We start from the raw sequence: 20434 nt of genomic DNA on the forward strand, positions 1-20434 counted from the left end.
TATAACTATATATTACAAAATGAAATAATATGAGAAATTAATTTTTATAAAATGTAGTTAAACATTTCTAGATTTCCAGTTTCGTAGAATTAATTTTTATTATTTGTGTTTAATTTTATTTGTGCTTTTAAATTTTATTTACAGTTTTTAAGTTTATTTAAAAAATTTTAATTTTTTTGTAATCATATAACATCGATTTATACCGAAAATAATATGATGCTACCATAATCGAATAAGCATCTGTCAATCAGAGATCAATAATTGAAAAGAAGAAAGGAAGAATTGTAATATAGAAATTAACTATAATGAAACTAAGAATTAATAGCTTAAATTATTAATTCGAAATTTCGACATACAATCAATATTATTTGCTACGTTCGGTAAAATAAATCTGAGATGTTGGAATATTCTTTTACCTCATTCTATCTTTACTCAATTTTCATAAGTAACAAAGATAGAATGAAGTAAATGAGCATTCTGACGTTTTAAATTTATTTTGTCGAACGCAGTAAAATGTCGAGAAGATTATGAAAACCTTTGCGACATATTTAAAGTAATCCGATATTTTTTATTTAGCTCCTCAATACTACAACATAAAATATACTTTTAGAAACAAAAATATTTAATGCACGATTGATGGCAAGTAAATAAATATTAATTTTTAAATAATTCCTATACTAAAAAAATTGTATGTACACTAAATAACTGTAATTATAAAAATATAAGAACAGTTTATATATACCTATACATATGTCCATGTATAATATTGTCTAATAAAAAGAATGCACTTTTATTACTTATTTAATATTAGAATCCAAAAGGAAAGTCGAAAGATATTGACGATTCTTGAATGACATGATACTCAGAAAATTTATAAGAGCTAAGCATATGTTACAAGATTGTTATATTTTATATTTATTCTTTTTCTTTTCGATATTATTTATATTAAAGGACTAATTATAATATATAAATTGCAATAAAATTAATTTTTTTTATATTTACACATACATATTTATTTTTAAATAGTATCTTTACTTATCGTTGTCAAGTAATAAGAAAAATATAAAAATAAATATAATTTTTATCTACATTTGCACATCAATCAATTATTTATATATACGTGAATGTATGTATTCACGTATATAACCTAACGGTTTTAACTGACGAGAGCAATTAATCAAATATATTTCAGATAAACTATACATGTAACTTCAATATAATTTCCATATTTGAATATAATTTTAGAATTAATTCTAATAAATCTCTATTTCATAATATATAGATCCCTTATCTCAATTATATTCAATATACAATAGTACAATAAAATATAAATATCAAATTCACTCTAATTTGCACAAATTTTGATTAACAAAATTTAATTTTCTTTGGAATAAAAACAAAATAAATAATCTGAACGTACAGTGAACATTAGTTTTCGAGTTATGTGTAAGCACTATTTTAAATATAATAAAAAATTTTTCAAGATTTTCCCTAAGTATATATCTGTTATTTAAATCTTAAGGTTAAATTGTAAATGTGTCTGTGAGAATTAAATTATGTCACTTCACGTCATATATAAAACAGATAGAAGCAATAAAATATAAAAATTTTTATGCCAATAATTATTTTTAATATATATTTATAAATATAATAAAATATAATTAACATACATTTTACTTTCATTCACTATAATCTCATATTTAATCATTTTCAAATTCAATTACAACACACAACAGTCTGTTCCCTTTGTGAAGCAGTGCATCGAGATGCTGTTAAAAGATCAGTCCTCAGTCTGCGAAATAATAGAACATGTGGTTCTAAAAAAGAAAAATTTTAATTTCCTGTATTTACAATATAAACAATATTATAATTCTTTATAATTAAAATTTATGCAAATTTTTATTACATGCCTATAAATAATTTAAAATTTAAAAATTACTCCTAATTTTGTTAAATTTAATAAAATTAAGGCTTTTTTAAATTATGATATTTCTAAATCTTTAAATTAATTAAGAAATATGATATATATAATTAATTAGATACATAAAGTAATTATTTTCTTACAAATTAAAAAAAAAATTACATTTGTCAAGTCATACCTGGCCCATGCATCATATAATGAACCCATCCAGGACTCTGTTGAACTCCTAGATTCCTCCATTCTGTTTCTGTCATAAGATGAGTCTTCGGAACATGTCTAGCAAGATCTATTGGCAATATTACATGCCTATAAATAATTTAATTTTGTTAAATTTAATAAAATTAAGGTTTTCTTAAATTATCATATTCCTAAATCTTTAAATTAATTAAGAAATATGATATATGTAATTAATTAGATATATATTGTAATTATTTTCTTAGATATTAAAAAAAAATTTACATTTGAATTGTAATATAATAAAATGTTCATTTTTAAATAAGTATTTTGTGTACTTTTCTAATCTCATCTGCTGTATATTACTCATTAAATATATTTAATTTATAATTCAAGTTTACCTATACTCGTACTTGTCATCACAGTATTTTTCAGAATATTGTATCTGGTCTACTGGCATCTTCCTGCTTTAAAGTAATATAAATAAACCAATTATCTCAAAATTTAAGTAATATTAATATATAAAATTAATAAAATTTATTTAATATCTCAAGATTTATATAGGTAATCTAAAAAAGAAAGAAAATAACATTCAATCCTCAATTTTTAGAATAAACATATCATCAATATACAAAGTTGATTATAACATATCTTAATTGTTTAATAACGACTAAAAGAAAAATTCTATTTATTTAAATTGATCTAAAGAAAAAAGTAATTAAATTGAAACCAAATTGTTCTAAAGAAAAATTACTAGTAATTAAGCAGAACATAGAAAAATTTATATTTAAATTAAAATTTAAAAATTATAAAATTAAAAGTCATAAAATTGAAATTTTGCATAATAACACAGCCTTCAACACTAATGTAAATGTTGTACTTTAGTAAAATAATAAGTTTATATATTTAACAAAGCAACAGAAAATGTATTAATAATAAAATAAATAAAATAAAAATAGATACAAATAAAATAAATAATTGCAAATTAAATTAATACACATACATAAATATATTTGCATTTAATTTCAATGTATCATTTCAGTTTCTCATTTTAGTAAAACGAAAATTTTTATCATTTCACGAAAACATTGATTTTTATAAAAAATCTCTACACATTTATAACAAAATATTACTCTCAAAATATTTGAATATAAATATAGATTAAATATTGATTTTATATATATGTAATAATTCCGTGCTCACATATATTTGATAGATGAAAAAGATTTCATAACCTAATATATGTTATTTTCTTTCAACAGGTGTCACTCACTAAAAACACAGATGTTTTGTACGAGCTGATGAAAAAGCATTAAGTATTACTTTATATTTTATATGTTATTCAAATCGTAAGTAAAAAAACTTATCAATATATGTAAAATAAAAGCAAAACAATTGTAGAGATGTAAATATACACTGAAATATCTCACATTTATACTTCACACAAATAAAAATTGGGGAAAAAAGTGATTTTGAGTATCTTTTTCAAAATATTCAGATTTACTAACGTGTATAAAAAGCTCCAAGATAAATTCTAAATCCAGACACGTTTTTTTGATCCGCAGACCGGATGTTAAATATGACGTTACAAAGTTTCGCAACTGTTTTGAAATTATCAGAAATTACCCGCCAAACTGCCACCTCGTATTCTTTCAAAAGGGAAATTCGGGAATTGTGTTTAGGGAATTTCAATATAGGGATTTTAGAAATTCTCTATTCAATAGCCAATCAATACGTTCGACAGAAACTGTCATATGAGCGAATCTCATATTTCGTGTTCTATGGTTCAGTTATTAAACTGCGTGTGTAGGTTAGATACTTACATGTGAATAATGTATTATTGTTATATTTTAACGACAGTGTTGCATGATTGATTTAAAAATTGGTCATTTAACTTTGTTGAGTAAATTTCGATTAAAAAATGGGTGTACCAGCATTCTTTCGTTGGTTAAGTCGAAAGTATCCCTCTGTAATCGTCGAGTGCATCGAGCAAAAGGTAAGGGTTAGATTACTCACAATATTTTCTTTTTATTTGCATTTACGTATTTATCGAATGAAATTATTAAGTTTATATCATTTCTTGAGAGTTTGGATTATTTAACTAATACTGTGTTACATTTATAAGTAATGGATAGAATTTGTCTACATGATATGCGTATATATATTCTAATTTTAAACATGTTTTAAATAATTATTACATATGAACATATGCAAGATTTTAACAAAAAAATTTATTTTGTATTTATAAAATTATTCTAAATTATTCTAAATTATCAAACTAGATTAGATATTAAAACAATTAAATGATTTCATTTTAAAACATGTATATTTACAACTGTATATTCTCTCTTGTAAGTACATATAAGTAATACATGTAACTCTCTGAGAAATTTTATAACTTTTTTATTTTGTAAAAATCCATTTTTTTTTAATTCGAAGACTACAAATTATTATAAAGATGCAGGATACTTTCCTTATTATTGAATCATATATTATTTATATGACTGTGTGCTTTCGTAAACACAAAAATTTTTGTTTTATAAAAGTTTTTTTTTAATATAGAAAGTAAACTTTATGTATATATATAATATTTTCTTTCTTTTTAATATCATATTAATTTTCAAAATAATATTTTATTATCTAATCAGATAATATTTAAGATATCTTCTCAATTTTTTGGAGTCGAAGACTATTTCTTGTGAATATTCATAATTTGAAAGAATTGTGTATGTATGTGTGTATATTTATATATTTATATGTGCATATAAAATATTTTTGAAATCACTAAATGCATTTCGCTTTGAAAATGAAAAAGGATTATAGTCATAGAAACTTTTTCTTTCCAAATTGTAAATGTTTTTATCTTAACTCAAATCGTTAATAAGAAATATAACTCAATTAAATATTTCTGTCTTCTCATTTTCTTAATATCAATAATAAACTCAGTAATAAAATCAGTAATAAACAATAACAATATGTATTGCGTTCTGATAACTTAACATTTTATTTTATATAATAATAAATCTCTGTATGCTGGAGCAAATATAAGTATCATTATTTGGATTTAGACATTGATTTAAAATGTGTCATTATGTAAATATTATTTCAACGAAGTAATAATCTGTCTTATAAAATCCCTGCAAATACATTCTCATAAATCTTTGTCACAGATGAATGGATATACAACTTGAAAAGATATATTTGTGGAAATATAATATGATCTTTTTTTATCTTTTTGTGACTAGGATATACCGCTTGACGATTTCAGGGACATCTTATACAACTCAATAATTTTTTTTCTATGTAAATGTGTTATAATCAAAATTTTGTGAACATTGCATTTCTAGATGATAAATGCAGATGGAGTATGTATCCCTGTGAATTCTGCTGATCCAAATCCAAATGGAGTTGAATTTGATAATTTATATCTTGACATGAATGGCATAATACATCCCTGTACACATCCTGAAGATAAGTGAGTAAGCTTGATTTTACAAAGATTTATAAATCGTTATGTGACCTCTTACTGTACAAAACAGGCCAGCACCGAAAGATGAGGACGAAATGATGGAGGCTATTTTTGAGTGCATTGACAGATTATTTCGTATTGTTAGACCAAGAAAATTGCTTTATATGGCAATCGATGGAGTTGTAAGTATTTTTGTAAGATGTAAGAGAAAAAAAAAGGAATGAAAAACACAAAACTAACTACAGTATGCAATACATGCTATCACATAGGCGCCCAGAGCTAAAATGAATCAACAAAGATCTCGGCGATTTCGAGCCTCAAAAGAAACAACAGAGAAAATTAATGAAATACAAAGGATACGTTCCGAATTAGCCACTAAAGGGGCACCTTTACCTCCTGAAAAACCGAAGGAAGAACATTTCGACAGTAACTGTATCACGCCGGTTTGTAATATTAAAGAAGAAATATAAAGAGAAATGTTTCTTTTTAAAATATTTTTAAATTATTTACTTAACATAAATTAAAAATCTAATATTTGAAAGTTTCATTATATATATATATATTTTTTTTTTTTTTTTTTTTTTTTTTTTTTTTTTAATTAAAACTTCCTGATTATAACTGTTAATTTTAATTTTAAGATTTTACTAATAAAAATATATATATTATATATATGTCAATTTTTATCATATTCACAGGGTACACCATTTATGGCAAGATTATCAGCATGCTTGCATTACTATATTCATGATCGTTTGAATAACGATCCAGGTTGGAGAAATATTATGGTAATATTAAGTGATGCTAATGTTCCTGGTGAAGGAGAACATAAAATTATGGATTTTATACGGCGACAAAGAGGTAAATTTTTATATTTATATTTACATTATATTTCTATAAATCGTAGAAAAAAAATACTAAAACTTTTTGGTTATTTTACAGCACAACCCGATCACGATCCTAACACGCAACATGTTTTATGCGGAGCTGATGCTGATTTAATTATGTTGGGTCTTGCTACGCATGAACCTAATTTTACAATAATTCGTGAAGAGTTTAAACCGAATAAACCAAAACCATGCGATATATGTGGTCAATTAGGGCATGAAATGCGAGAATGTACAGGAACAGAACCGAATCAAGGACAGGAAGAAAATACTTTTGGATCTGAATGCCAGTTCATATTTGTGCGATTAAATGTTCTCAGAGAATATTTAGAAAGAGAGTTAGCTATGCCAAATCTACCATTTAAATATGATTTTGAACGAGCTGTCGATGATTGGGTGTTTATGTGTTTCTTCGTAGGGAATGATTTTCTACCGCATCTCCCTTCCCTAGAAATTAGAGAAGGTGCAATTGACAGACTTGTTGCTTTATATAAAAAAGCAGTGTATAAAACAGGAGTATGTAATATTTTTTACGAAAAAAAAATAACTATTCATGTAGTAGTCATATTGGTTAAGGAATAGTCATAGAATGTCCACAAGTATTTAATCACTTTTCTTAGACATTTGTTTTTTCATTATTTCTTAACCTTTAAGATTTAATATATCCAAATTATCTAATTTTTTTCTATTTCTTAATTTCTACGAGTAACTATTGTTCTGAATCCAATTTTGAGAGCTTAATAAATCCTCTCTTAATTATCTCTAATTTAAATATAAAGAGTAAAATTTTATCGTATGTTTTTTATATTGATTAAAAATTAACAAGTAAAAGATATATATATATATATATAAGAAAAGTAATTTATATTAAATTAGTTATAATTAAAGATATTTTTTACAATTTAGATGTGATTAAAGAGTATAATAGTTGTAAAATTTTCTTTAAATTTTTTACATTAAATATCACATTTATTTCTTAACATAGTTTTTCCATATTTTAATTAAATTTTTTTAAAATGTCTCAAATATTTTAGTCTTAACCAAATTGAGCATTTAGATCTTAAGCAAATGTCTTTTACAAAAGATATATTTTTCAATTATTTGTGCAGGGTTTTTTGACAGACAGTGGCGATGTTAATTTAGATCGAGTACAATTAATAATGTCAGATCTTGGTGATGTAGAAGATGAAATCTTCAAGAAAAGACAACAAAATGAATTAGCGTTTAAGCAACGTGAAAAAGACAAAAAGAGAAGACATGAAATTATCAGTAACTTTAAACCAAAATGGATTCCTGCAGGACAGTTTGCACCCACTGTAAGATTTTAAATTTATTACAGTACATTATGTACTTAAGAAACTAGTATTAAATTATAATTATTATAATTAATAATTGAGATTTAATTTGACTTAATTTTTATAAAACAAAACTTCTAAAAATTGATTGTTGCTAGAAAAAAGAGAAGAAATTTTCAGAATATTTTCTGTATACATTATAATAATCTTTACCGAAAAATCTTTACAGGCTCTTGGGCAGACGGTGAAGCCTATAGAAAATGCACGTTACGAGGCTTATCAAATGCGCGTACAGGGTAGGAATTACAATACGAATGCTGCCGAAAGTACAAACGCTAATCATGCTTTAGAGAGCATGTTGAGACCCGAGGTATTAACTTTAACTATTTTTTCTGACAATTTTGTATCCCGAGATATATCTATTTTCACAAAAAATCGCATTCTTTAATACACATGTCATACAATATATGTATAATACTTGTATATCTTGTCATACATTATATGTATAATACTTGTATATCTTGTCTTTAATTTTTACATATTTTTTAGAATGCAGACAATAGAGGACAAAAACGTAAAACTGAAGCAGTAGCAGACAATGATGATGATGACCAGTCGCACGATGAAGTACGACTTTGGGAGGATGGTTTCAAAGATCGATATTATGAATCTAAATTCGACGTTTCTCCTGATAATCTTGCCTTTAGGTAATACAAGTAGATGGAAGACAATTTTTATATTTACGAACACTCACGATTTAATGAATAAAATTGATTTCGAAGGATTTACACATCATCCCCATACATAGATATTTATCTTACTCGTTTGTTTCTAGAAATAACGTTGCTCTGCAATATGTACGTGGTTTATGTTGGGTCTTGCGATATTATTATCAAGGTTGCGCATCGTGGAGATGGTACTTCCCGTATCATTATGCGCCCTTCGCAAGCGATTTTATTAACATCGGTGGTCTGTCGACGGAATTTGAGAAGGGCACTGTACCGGTAAGACTTTGCAAGATGTAAATGTGTTTACATGCAGCTATCTCTAATTTAATTAAAACATTTTCTTTCTGCAGTTTCGTCCATTAGAGCAATTGATGGGTGTATTTCCTGCTGCTAGTAAAAAACATGTACCTGTACCATGGGCACATCTAATGACCGATCCAGTATGTATAATAATCTGAGAAATAGTTAAAATGTAACATGATACTAATACATTTTTTGCGATTGAATTAACATGGCATGATAAACTACTATATTATTACTTATCACTTATTTGAGACAATTTTTATCTTTCTTCTTTTTAATATTTTTTACTTTCAAACGATACTAAAAGTAGGTATACATTAAAGTAATAAAAGTAGATAAAAATTAGTAATATAAAGGTAATGTGTAGTAATTAAATATGAATTAAAATTATGACACAAACAGTTAAAGCCCATATAGCTGTTTATTATATTTATATTTACTTTTCAGACATATAAATTGAAATTTGATGTAAAATGCATCTTTGTAACTTAAATATAATAAAGTTTTTTCTTTTCTTATATAAAAAAATATACATATTTTTACCACATGTATTTTATTTATTTACAGAAATCTCAAATCATTGATTTTTATCCAGAAGATTTTAAAATTGATTTAAATGGAAAGAAATTTGCATGGCAGGGCGTAGCTCTGCTTCCGTTTGTCGATGAAAAAAGATTATTTAAAGCTTTAAAGCCATATTATGACAGCTTAACAGAAGCAGAAAGTAAGTAATATAATTTTTAAACTAGCATATCTCGTAACACACATATATAAATCCTTTAATCCTTTTATATAATCTCTTTATACCTATTTAATCCTATCATTTTATTCTTTTATATAATTCTCTAAAAACTAATAATTCAGTTCAAAGAAATGTTATTTTGTTCTCTAAGAAGTACATAATATGTGCAAAAGTTTAGATATGTGTTTGAAAGTATATTTCAGTATAACTTTTGTCCGATTAACATTGATTCGATACATCTTTCTGAATCATTCGTTTTGGAGATACTAATCGTGTAAAAAAATTAATATGAGACATACTATATAAATGTATATTACATGACTTAAGCTTCTTATATTAATATTACTTTCTTATTTTTAGAAAAGAGAAATATTCGCGGTAATGACAGATTATACATTGGTATGGAAAACAGCAATTATAATTTTATAAAAGGTTTATATACGAATCACGTAGGATTTGATAAGGAGATTGAAATAAGTATAAATGGTATGCGAGGCACTGTACTTTTATCAGAAGATTGCGTGACTGATGGAGGCACGTTACCTTCACCTGTAAGGGGTTTACCAGTCAGAAATAATAAAGTGTATTGGTTCGTATATATTTACATACACGAAGATACAAATAGAATTGTAGAATATACAGTAAAACACGGATAACAACTTGTCATGTATTTTCTCGCCAACATTAATGTCGTCTTCAGGTATTATCATGTATTATCAGGTGACACGCAGTCAAAATTAATCGCAACATGCGCGACCTAACTTTTCTTTTTTTTAAATTTCCCGTTTCAATGCTATATTGCATAAGTTATCCAGGTCCTGCTGTATATCCGAAAACGTAAACTAATTACGATTATTAACGTAATTATAATTTTTTTATGTGACTGAAGATGAATATATATATATATATATTTTTTTTTTTTTATAGTGTCAAATTCAACGATCCCCAATACAGCAGTAATCACATTTTCCTCGCTCGCAAATTAAAAGGAGCTAAAGAACCGTCGCGTGTCTTGAAACCGCAAGATTTTGAAGCTATGAATCGCAATAATGGGAATCAGTGGAAGCCACAAATCGGTTTTACTCGATCAACGCAATCCGCTTCGTTAGGGCAGGCAGGGCACAGAATGGTCGAGTAAGTATTATTATTATTAATATTATTGCAATTAAATATTTATATGGTATATATATATATATATATATATATATATATATATATAATATAGTACACCTCTGTAGCATGGTAAATAAATTTCAATTTTTTTTATTTCTATAAATTTTCTTCGATTATATGTATTTCACATTACATAAATTCTATTAAATACCTTTTTGTTTTGTTTTATAATGAAATAAATATTTTATTGTTACAATGTTAAATTTCATGCTTCTTTCATTATAAATAATTATATTTTCAAATTTGTATATAAAAAATTTTTTTAATTGTAAAAATTAATTTGATTTTTTACTTCTTTTCAATGGAATATTTTGTTAAGTTAATGTAATTGTTAAATAAAACAAAGTATTCTAACAATTTTTAACATACAAAATTTATATTTGCAGACATCATACAAACCACAATAGACTGCCGTATGCGAATATTCCTCCGCCAGTGAATTTATATCAGCAATTTCATGGTCATGGTTCAGGTAAGTAATTTTATTCTTACACACATGCATATTGGCTTATATCAGGAGTCAATGACACATCTATCACATAGGTAAAATTATAATACTGAAGAAACAAAATGTGGAAAAAAAGATCTACATAAATGACTTTTTGTTAAAATAATCAAACCGTCAAAATATTCTCAATTTTTATTAATATTTAGAAACATTATTCCGAGTCATTGTAGGTTGTCTATAGAGATAATGCGTCTGATCTCTAAAAATGCTTAGTATGTAATTCAATAGAAAAAATATAAATCCCCTGAAATATAAGTATGATAAATGTATAACGGCTAGTTTGATATATTATGAAGACATTACGCTATTTTATTTGGCCAATTTTGCGGCTCAGAAATTGAAAGGGAGTGATGTATCGATTGATGACAGGTCATTGGGACTTTTGACGTAGGTAGGTAGGTAGGTACGTAGGTGATACGCGTGTTTCTACGGGAAGCTTACTGTACGAGAATGGGAAGGGATTGAATTGTAGGGTCGAAGAGAGGAAGATAAGAAGAGAAAGAGAAATACAAGGCTCACATGTAGCAGCCCTAACGAAAGAGCGATTCGCAATCAATCAGTCAGTCAGTCAATCGTTTTCTAACTAGAACAGTTTCTTCTACTACTTGTCTCACCCCTTATTCTCCTCCGACAATACTAAAATTAGAAGAGTCGCGAAATTAAAGCGCGCGACTCCTTCAGATTTTCTGTCTATTAGAACACTCATCTTCTTCTCGCGATATGTGAATTTTACTTAGCTAAACTTGAAGGATTATTTAAAATGTCAGTGATAACTCATTTAGAGTGATAACGAACGCGTAAAATACCTGAAATATTGCATTTCACAATCAGTCTGTTTACATAAATTAAAGATGAATTAAATAGAAAATAATATTCATCTGAAAAAAGAACCCCGTATATAACAATAACTGACAAAACACTTAAACAAAACTTATTAAGCGACACCTGATTAGTCAAGGATGGTGCTAGAGCTGACGCGGAGAAGCGGAGAGGATGAGAGAAGTGGGGAGGGGGACCGAATGAGGAGGGGGCGGAACACGAAGCCGAGGGGGGCCCTTCGGTCCCTGGATTAGCTCCGAGGGTAGTTCGTCACGTAGAGCGTGACTCCGACCGTTTTGTTGTTTGGCACGTCGTCGACGCGCACTGACGGTTCCCCTGGTTGCGCCCAATTATAAAACAAACGCGGCGCACTCCATAATTATCCAATTAGCAAACGTTCCTACCTACCCCGCATCTACCGCCGGCCCCCCCTCTCTCGACCCTTCTCGGCGTCCGCTTTTCTGTATTCGTCGCGTTCCCAGATCGCGTTTGCTCTCGTAGCTATTGTTAATCCTGAAATACGCACAGGAGGGATAGAAATAAAATTAAGAAATAAGATCAATATTTTATTCTACAGTAATTTATTTATTACTTAAATTGTGAAAAATGTAATTCGTTTAGAAAATCGAACAAAGATTTCTTTTATTTTATATTGACTTGCATTAAAAAATAAATAAATTTTATTAATAATTATTATTGAATAAAAATGTTTTTAATATTATTAAATATTATTAAATAAAAGAATAAATAAATTTTAAATTAAATAAGTAAATTTTTAGTAAATGGTAAGAGAGAATATGCAATTCTTTAATATATATTTTATCAAATATTTGAGGAATCTGCTCGGTTTTTTACTTTGCATATTTAAACCATGATTTGAAAATATAACATCTCGGCTATTAAACGTTTAAGGATGAAGATTCAGAGATTACTTGTATGATCCTAATAATCATTATGAATTTATTTTATTTTTTATTCAAATTTTAAATGCATATTGGTTATTTTTCGTAATTTTTATTTGATTCGTAAAACATATATTATATGTAATTCCTTATATGCGTCATTCCGTATATCTCATTCTTGTATTCTATTGAGTCTCTTATCTATCGATTGTCTTTATGTGCGAGCATAAAAACAAAACGTTATATGGGGTACGATGAATGTGTGTGATTGATTTACCGAGGGGAGTAAATGCCACGCACAGACAAGAGCCAAACCCTCGAGAGAGTAAGTGTCGCGGATACGAAATGGTCTTTCCGTGAAAAACGTAAGAAGCTCGCATTTTCGTAGACGCGATTTTATTTTAAAAAACGACTTTATTTCTTATAATTAGTTCACAATTAAGAATAAAAAAAAATTGATGATTAAATTAATTCATTTATTAATTTGAAATTTTAATCTCAGGAAAGATATTTATATTGCGTAAAAAATCTTTGTTTTAAAAAATTTTTACTTAAATTTAAAAAAAAAATAATATTTTAATGAAATTTATTTATTTTAATGTGTTTTATGTATAATAAATGTGTGAATTTTAGCTAAAGTATTTTTTGTGGATCTCGAAAACTAATATATAAGAAATAATTTAAATAATTTTAGATATTTTTGACAATTTAAAAACAAAATATATAAAATAATAATAATACAATTATTACTTTATTATTTAAAAAATAAAATGACACTTGATAAATAATAATGCAAAAACGATTACTATTATTTCGTGAGGGAAACTTAGTTAAGTTTTGCAATCTACATTTGCGATTAAGAATGTTTAATCAGTTAAAATTAGGCATACAGGACAGTTCCAATATTGCAACCCTCTAGAATAGACGAATCAAGCACATTCTCTTACAAGATGTGATTTTTTTAAAATTATCATAGAATGACTATCAAAACAGCATCGTAATGAATGAAGAAATACTAGTTTGAATACGAAAGTCAATTCTTACAGTTAGTAAAAAGGTTTTAAAAAATATGATTTTAAATAATGTCTATTTAAAGATTGTGAATTCAAATTTTATTTCTTTAATGAAAATGCCATTTCAAAAATCAAATTATTTATTATCACTGTGTTTAAAATTGTAATATTTATTTAAAATTTTTGCAAACTATTAAAATATCTCTTTCTGTATCCATTATTTTCTATATATCATTTTTTAAAAAATATTAATATAATATATTAAATTACACAATGTATGTGAGTAATGTAGTAGCGATGCTTTTAGAAATGCTTCTTAAGATTTTATTTTTCAATATATCTTATTAATGCATTTATCTTTAACGGATTGAATCTTGGATTGGGATTTTACTTTGCAACTACACATGACATTTTACTTACAAATATATGTAACGAGAAATTAATAAAAAAAGTCACAATCAAAAATCTTAAATTTAATCTATTCTGCTATTTCTCTCAATTAATTTTGATAAATAAAAACCTTTAAAAAAATAAAGAAAAGGAATTATAATAATTTGGTAGAAAAAGATTGATTTATTGCGTGACTTTTTCTTATTAATATTATTTTAATTAATATTATTATATTTTCTTTTCTTGATTTATATTTACCGCTCTTTTTATTTTTGTTCTGACAGAGGGAAGGGGAACTCGCTTCTGAATATTAAATAAATTATTATACTTTCTTCAAAGTGCCCTTACGCGAAGGTTTCTTAAGCTGCGCCGCAAATCTAAGCACACTCGCAGCGTGCATTATTAACCCGGTATGCGACGTAGGCGAGCGGGTAAACAAGTAAACGGTATCTCTGTTGGAAGGGATGAAGCGACGAGGAGAGAAAGGGATGGGAGGGAGACGGTCATACTTTGTTCATTCGTCCATCTCGGCGTTCAGATGACAGGTGCAGGGAGCCCTCGTTAGACAAATTAAGCAACCTTTCTGGCCTCGGTGTTAGGATATCTTCGTCTACTTTCATCTCTGTGTCCATCTCTCTCTTTCTCTCTGCGAACGCGCGCGCGCGCGCACATTTACACGCATACACGCGCGCACGCTCGCGCTTGTTCGTCCGGGACTGGTTTCAAGTGGACTGCAAACACTCATGTAGCAGCAGCAGCGGCAGCAGAAGCAGCAGCAGAGGCTCGAATCGTGTAGAAACCGAGCATAAGACCAGTCCCCGGATCTGTAGGGCTACCGTGAAAAGATGCCGGTGACACGGTAGTTTCATCTTGAACCCCAGCAAAGTTCTCTCGAAATTATCTTTTAACTCTTTCGATATACGTCTCGCTTCCCTGAAGAAAGGCAACTACCGGGCGATTCTCGAGAGGAGTGATAGAAACGATTATAGTAAATGTTATGTCATGAAGCGAAACTGATGAATTTTATCTAGCAGTAAAAGAAATATCGTACTAATATGAATGAAAATTGAGACAATTGTATTTTTCTGTAACTGAATTCTCGTTCAATGGTACGATATTTTTTTAGGATATATCTTCGATGAAAAGAAACATTTATATGAGTGATATAAAAATCATGTTTTTAAATTGACATTTTTCTTAAAGATGCGACATGGCCTTTATCTGTCGCACGTCGATCATTAATTTTTTTTCTTTTTTTATTCCTCTTTTTTTATTGAAAATGTTTTACTCCTTTTTCTTACTTTCTGTGTCATTTGAACATGTGTCATTGTTGGACATACGATTTGCATGGCGTCTGATGAAATTACAATAAACTTTAAAATGTAGTAAAAAAACCAAAACTATTATTTTTATAGTTTTTTCACTTTTGATTTAATTTTTTTTTTTTCAGATATTCTAGAATCAATTTTTCTATCTCATACGTACTTTATATATACAATTTCCCGAAATGATCTTGTTCTTATATTAATTAAGAATTTGCTATACAATTATTTCATATTTTTTTAGAGAAGAAATAATTTAAAATGTCTAAGAAAACTGCTAAATTAATTCTAGAAAAAATATTTTGCTTTGTTATAGTCCATGAAACTTTTGATTTTTAATTAATTGTCTTATGGCAAATTTTAAAGATTAAATGATTAAATCTTTAGAAACAGTAATGTTAATGATGTTACATAAAAAAGATAGTCTTTTGTAGAGTGAAACTTTTTGCTGTTTTATTAGATATCTTACGCTTTTAATAGCATGTTTTACCAAGTTGGGGGATGCAAAAACTAATTAGAGCGACATGCTTTTCAGTGCTAACTTACTAGAAAACGGATATACGCGCGTATAAGTATTATGCACGCGTGAGGAATTTTAAACGAAAAGGAAGAGAGAGAGAGAGAGAGAGAGAGAGAGAGAAAGAGAGAAGCGCAAAATGAAAGAAGAGATGCGCGCCTTCTCTTCTTTACCGTTTCTTCTTTAACCGTTTATTCAACCGCGGCTTCTATTCACGGTACGTTTATCTACCTGCGCATCATGGGATCCCCATTAAAGACGGGCTCCATTCACCTACGCGTGCAATGACGAATTTATCCCTCGGATCTTGGCAGAGAGAGGCAGTCCATGTCTACGGTTCTCTTTTGACCCTCGCTTCGAGATGGCAATGAGAGGAACATTTGATAATCCTTGACGCCAAAGACAGGCAGAAATTTAATCTCCATTGACTTGATTTTTCAAAGAGTTACGAGGATAGCACGTTGGACGCGACTCCAGCCACTGTATACGTAATACAATACGTGTGATTTTGTGGCCAATAAAATTTAAGTGATATTAACGGGATCTGTCAATCTCGTTACTATTGTGTATATACCTATTGCTTTACACAATAATCTCTTCGATTTATAAATGCTCATATGTAATTTTTGCCAAGCATTTTTTACCTTCTCATTATAATTACACACTTTTCATTCTCTTATTTTTACTTTTACATTTTCAATCTTTGTGTTTTCTTTTTCTCTCTATAAGTATATATTGTATTGTATTTATAACAAAATTAAGAGTTTTGAATATATTTTTTAAATTTATATTAATGTGCTTTCAAAGATTTTAACAAAATATTTTATTAGTTTCTATATTAATTTTTATAATTTATTTGGAAATTAATTTTTTTTTAATAAAATTGTATGATTTTTTTACTTAAATCGATTTTTCTATTATATTTGCTTTAAACATAAATATTAAAATAAAATCTTTAAAAAGTAGACCTTGATAAAAGATATTTTATAACACATATATTCGTATATATAGGGTGTTTGGAAAGCATCGAATAATATTCTTTTAATAACAGATTCTTCAATTAACTTGGAGTCTATTTTTCTTTAGCAAAAATTTTTTCTTTAGAGAAAAATTTTTACAGAAAATTTATTTTTCACAAGTTTTCAATTTTTTCATTATATTTTTCATTATATATTTTTTACTAAACCTCAAATTTAAATATTATTAAAGTAACTTCTACCTGAAATTATATATAACAAAAATTGTAATTTTATTGATCTTCCAACTTTTCCATCAAAAATTTACGGAAAACTTTGTTTTCATTCACTTAAACTCGGAAATGATTTCTGCAAAGGAAAAATTATCTTCAATCATCTTCATTGACAGAAAATCTGTTATTAAAAGAACATATGGTTTTTTAATATTTTATGTATATATATATATATATATATATATATATATATATATATATATATATATAATATTCTTTGACACGAAAAATACGAGTATATTAAATATTTTCTCAGATATTCTTTTTGATTATTTAACTTTTTAATATTTTTATATAATTTTACACATAATATGTATATGTATATAAAATAACTTAGGTTTTTTTTATACAGATAGAGCTCTATTATTTTTGTGTAAATTAATTTTTTTCTTTAGCGTACATTTTTTTTATTTATAACATACTCCTATAATCCACACTAGAAATTATTGGAGTACCTCGTATATGAGCATTGTTCAAAGATTAATTGTAACAAGCGTCCTTATTGTTAGATCGCGTCGGAACGAGACGTATCTCGACGATCGCCAATGAATGATATCGCAGGCGCGATATAAATTAGTCGATGGACGATAATATCGAAAGAGCCGGGCAGGACACATAAGGCATGCTTTTCCATGGCATGGGGATGACGGGGCGTCACCGGCAGCGCCGCGGCTAATTTCCTCGGCATTGAGCCGCATTGTGCTCTAAATCGGCCTTTCCGCCCTCGCGGGCTTACCCACCCACCGTAACCACGCATCGGAAAGCGCGAACCCTCCGTGAATTCGTCAGTCATTGAAAGAGAAAGAGAGAGAGAGAGAGAGAGAGAGAGAGAGAGAGAGAGAGAGAGAGGGGTCCAGCTATTTTGTCTGCGTGATGCGCTGATGTCTGTGTGAATAGCTTTAATAGAAACTAATTCTCGCCGATCTTTTCAAATCCTCTGCGCAAAACTTATTTGCCTCAGTTGGAAACAAAAAGAAAAATATAGATTCACGATATATATCGATCGAAAAGTTTGAGATTTAACAGAGTTTATGCTCTTAGTGAAGGGAAAATCTATAATTAAACACACAATACTGAAGAACATTACAACATTAAGTAGGAGAAATTTTCTTTGAGGATGATATCTATATGATTGATAACACATAATATTAATATTGATATAATACAATATATGTAATACATATATTAATATTGATTACATATGTATATAATATATACATCATATATTTATGTTGAGATAATATATATAATAATTTAGAGAGAAAGAGAGAGAGAGAGAGAGAGAGAGAGATGATATTTCGAGAAATAGATTTTTTTTATTGGTTCGTAAAGTCAGAAGCAAGAATTTGCGCTATACATTTTTTTATGCGCTATTACTGGCATTTGACAAGACATATGATCAATATAAAATATATTCTCTACGCTGTAAAAAATCTAGTTTATAGTCTCAAAATATAATGTGTCAGCAATATATATCCTCTATTTTTTTTAGAAGAACGATAGTTTTTACAACACCAGTAACACGTATTCTCTTATCTACCGACAAGAAATTGCGGTGTGGCTTGAGGATGTGTGAAAAACGAGGGGTGAGTGAGCGACTCAGGGTGTCGAGAGGGATTTGCTCTCTCTCTCTCTCTCTCTCTCTCTCTCTCTCTCTCTCTCTCTTTCTCTTTTTCTCTCTTTCTCCTCGTGAGGACTCCATCCGGTAGACAATCTCACTAATTACACCGCGCCTCATTAGCGTGGAAGCACCGCTGTCACTTAAGGATACATACGACTACTTGTGTTCGGCTTTGTCAAAGATGACATTTTTTTGCTTAAGAACGCGAGTGCTACGACGAGGGAAAGATAGATAATAACATTCGCGACTTTGTCGCGACTTAAAACGAATGAAGATATTATCTCGATCCAAAAAAAGATAAATTTTTGAAAAATTTTTTATTTAGAGAAAATTCCGAAAGTCAAACTTGGACGTTAAAAAAATCAATTTAATTTTTTTTTTCTTTGGAACATTTTTACAATCTTGCACGTAAACGAATAACGTAGTTTGTATCATAACTTCGACAAAACTGTAAATTATGTGACTATTTTCTGTACTAGACAAAAATTTACTTGGAGTGAACACAATTATATTAATATGTTTATTTAATAAGATATACATCAGATTTTACTTTTTTCATTTTTTTTTCTCTTAATTTACTGCTCTGCTTCAAATCAAAAGAAGAAAGCTCTTTATTAAGTCAAGATCAATCGGCCAATATTTTCTGCCTTGAGAAAATTGAATAAAATCTGTATCTTCTATTTTAAATACTCGTTTGTTCGAAATATACGTATGATTTTCAGACATCGCTCGAGAGATCTTACTGGTGTAATGTTTAAATCTAATGGGCTACTTCAATCGATCCTCTTAGCCGGGTTGCTTTGATTATCAATTCCCCGCCTGACCGAACTTCGCGTCCGGCAGAAAAGACAACCCCCTCCCTTGACACGTCCAGCTCCCGATGAGCATGAAATTCTATTAGAGCATCGGTATAAGCGATTTCGATTTGTATGTCGTGAAGGGTCAGAGCAATTTCTAGTGACTAAACAGAATTAAGTTTCTTCCCTGTGGCTACTGGCTCTAGAATGAGAATGCATTTAGATGTTTATTTAAAACAGCAGTTTTAATTTTAATAAATAATAAAATAATAACATTTTATGAAACTAGCATTTTTCAATCGATAGACTTGAAATTTTGATGAAATCACGAGATGTGCACGTGTCACAAAGTGTCATAGCTTTAATTCGAAAGGTAAATAAAATAGTAAATTTTTTAATAAATCCCTAATTATTTTTTTGCATTTATATATCTATGTACATAAGCACATGCGCATATGTACACACACACACACACACACACACACACACACACACACACACACACACACACACACACACACACACACACGCACACACACACACACACACACACACCCACACACACACCCACACCCACACATATACACACACACACATAAATATATAT

General features: G+C 28.2%; 2 protein-coding genes across 9 annotated transcripts in view; one reads left to right on the forward strand and one right to left on the reverse strand.

Moving 5' to 3' along the window:
* Positions 1–1622: 1622 nt before the first annotated feature.
* LOC140663669 (cyclin-dependent kinases regulatory subunit) lies at positions 1623–3730 on the reverse strand. Of its 7 annotated transcripts, none has more exons than XM_072888014.1 (4): positions 3604–3730; positions 2497–2562; positions 2100–2227; positions 1623–1817 (listed from the first exon to the last, which is right to left on the reverse strand). In XM_072888014.1, the coding sequence occupies exons 2-4, from the start codon at positions 2553–2555 to the stop codon at positions 1717–1719; spliced, it is 288 nt and encodes a 95-aa protein (XP_072744115.1). In that variant the 5' UTR covers positions 2556–2562; positions 3604–3730; the 3' UTR covers positions 1623–1716. The 7 variants fall into 7 exon arrangements, with proteins under 7 accessions (XP_072744115.1, XP_072744117.1, XP_072744119.1 ...); XM_072888016.1 differs by having other exon boundaries at positions 2497–2559; positions 3604–3702; XM_072888018.1 differs by lacking the exon at positions 3604–3730 and adding an exon at positions 3526–3598.
* A 143-nt stretch (positions 3731–3873) lies between these two features.
* Rat1 (5'-3' exoribonuclease 2 Rat1) overlaps positions 3874–20434 on the forward strand; it is a 37661-nt gene continuing 21100 nt past the window's right edge. The window contains exons 1-15 of one of the 2 annotated variants that reach the window (XM_072888011.1): positions 3874–4091; positions 5443–5570; positions 5635–5746; positions 5834–6007; positions 6260–6422; positions 6504–6964; positions 7558–7764; positions 7973–8113; positions 8293–8450; positions 8579–8747; positions 8822–8911; positions 9342–9498; positions 9877–10105; positions 10444–10650; positions 11076–11161. In XM_072888011.1, coding sequence (XP_072744112.1) covers positions 4017–4091; positions 5443–5570; positions 5635–5746; positions 5834–6007; positions 6260–6422; positions 6504–6964; positions 7558–7764; positions 7973–8113; positions 8293–8450; positions 8579–8747; positions 8822–8911; positions 9342–9498; positions 9877–10105; positions 10444–10650; positions 11076–11161 — 2557 coding nt within the window. In that variant the 5' untranslated portion in view covers positions 3874–4016. The remainder of the gene's footprint in view (positions 4092–5442; positions 5571–5634; positions 5747–5833; positions 6008–6259; positions 6423–6503; positions 6965–7557; positions 7765–7972; positions 8114–8292; positions 8451–8578; positions 8748–8821; positions 8912–9341; positions 9499–9876; positions 10106–10443; positions 10651–11075; positions 11162–20434) is intronic. The other variant, XM_072888010.1, reaches the window with a different exon arrangement.

This window comes from Anoplolepis gracilipes, chromosome 3 (genome assembly GCF_047496725.1).
Source record: "Anoplolepis gracilipes chromosome 3, ASM4749672v1, whole genome shotgun sequence".
Lineage (NCBI taxonomy): Eukaryota > Metazoa > Arthropoda > Insecta > Hymenoptera > Formicidae > Anoplolepis > Anoplolepis gracilipes.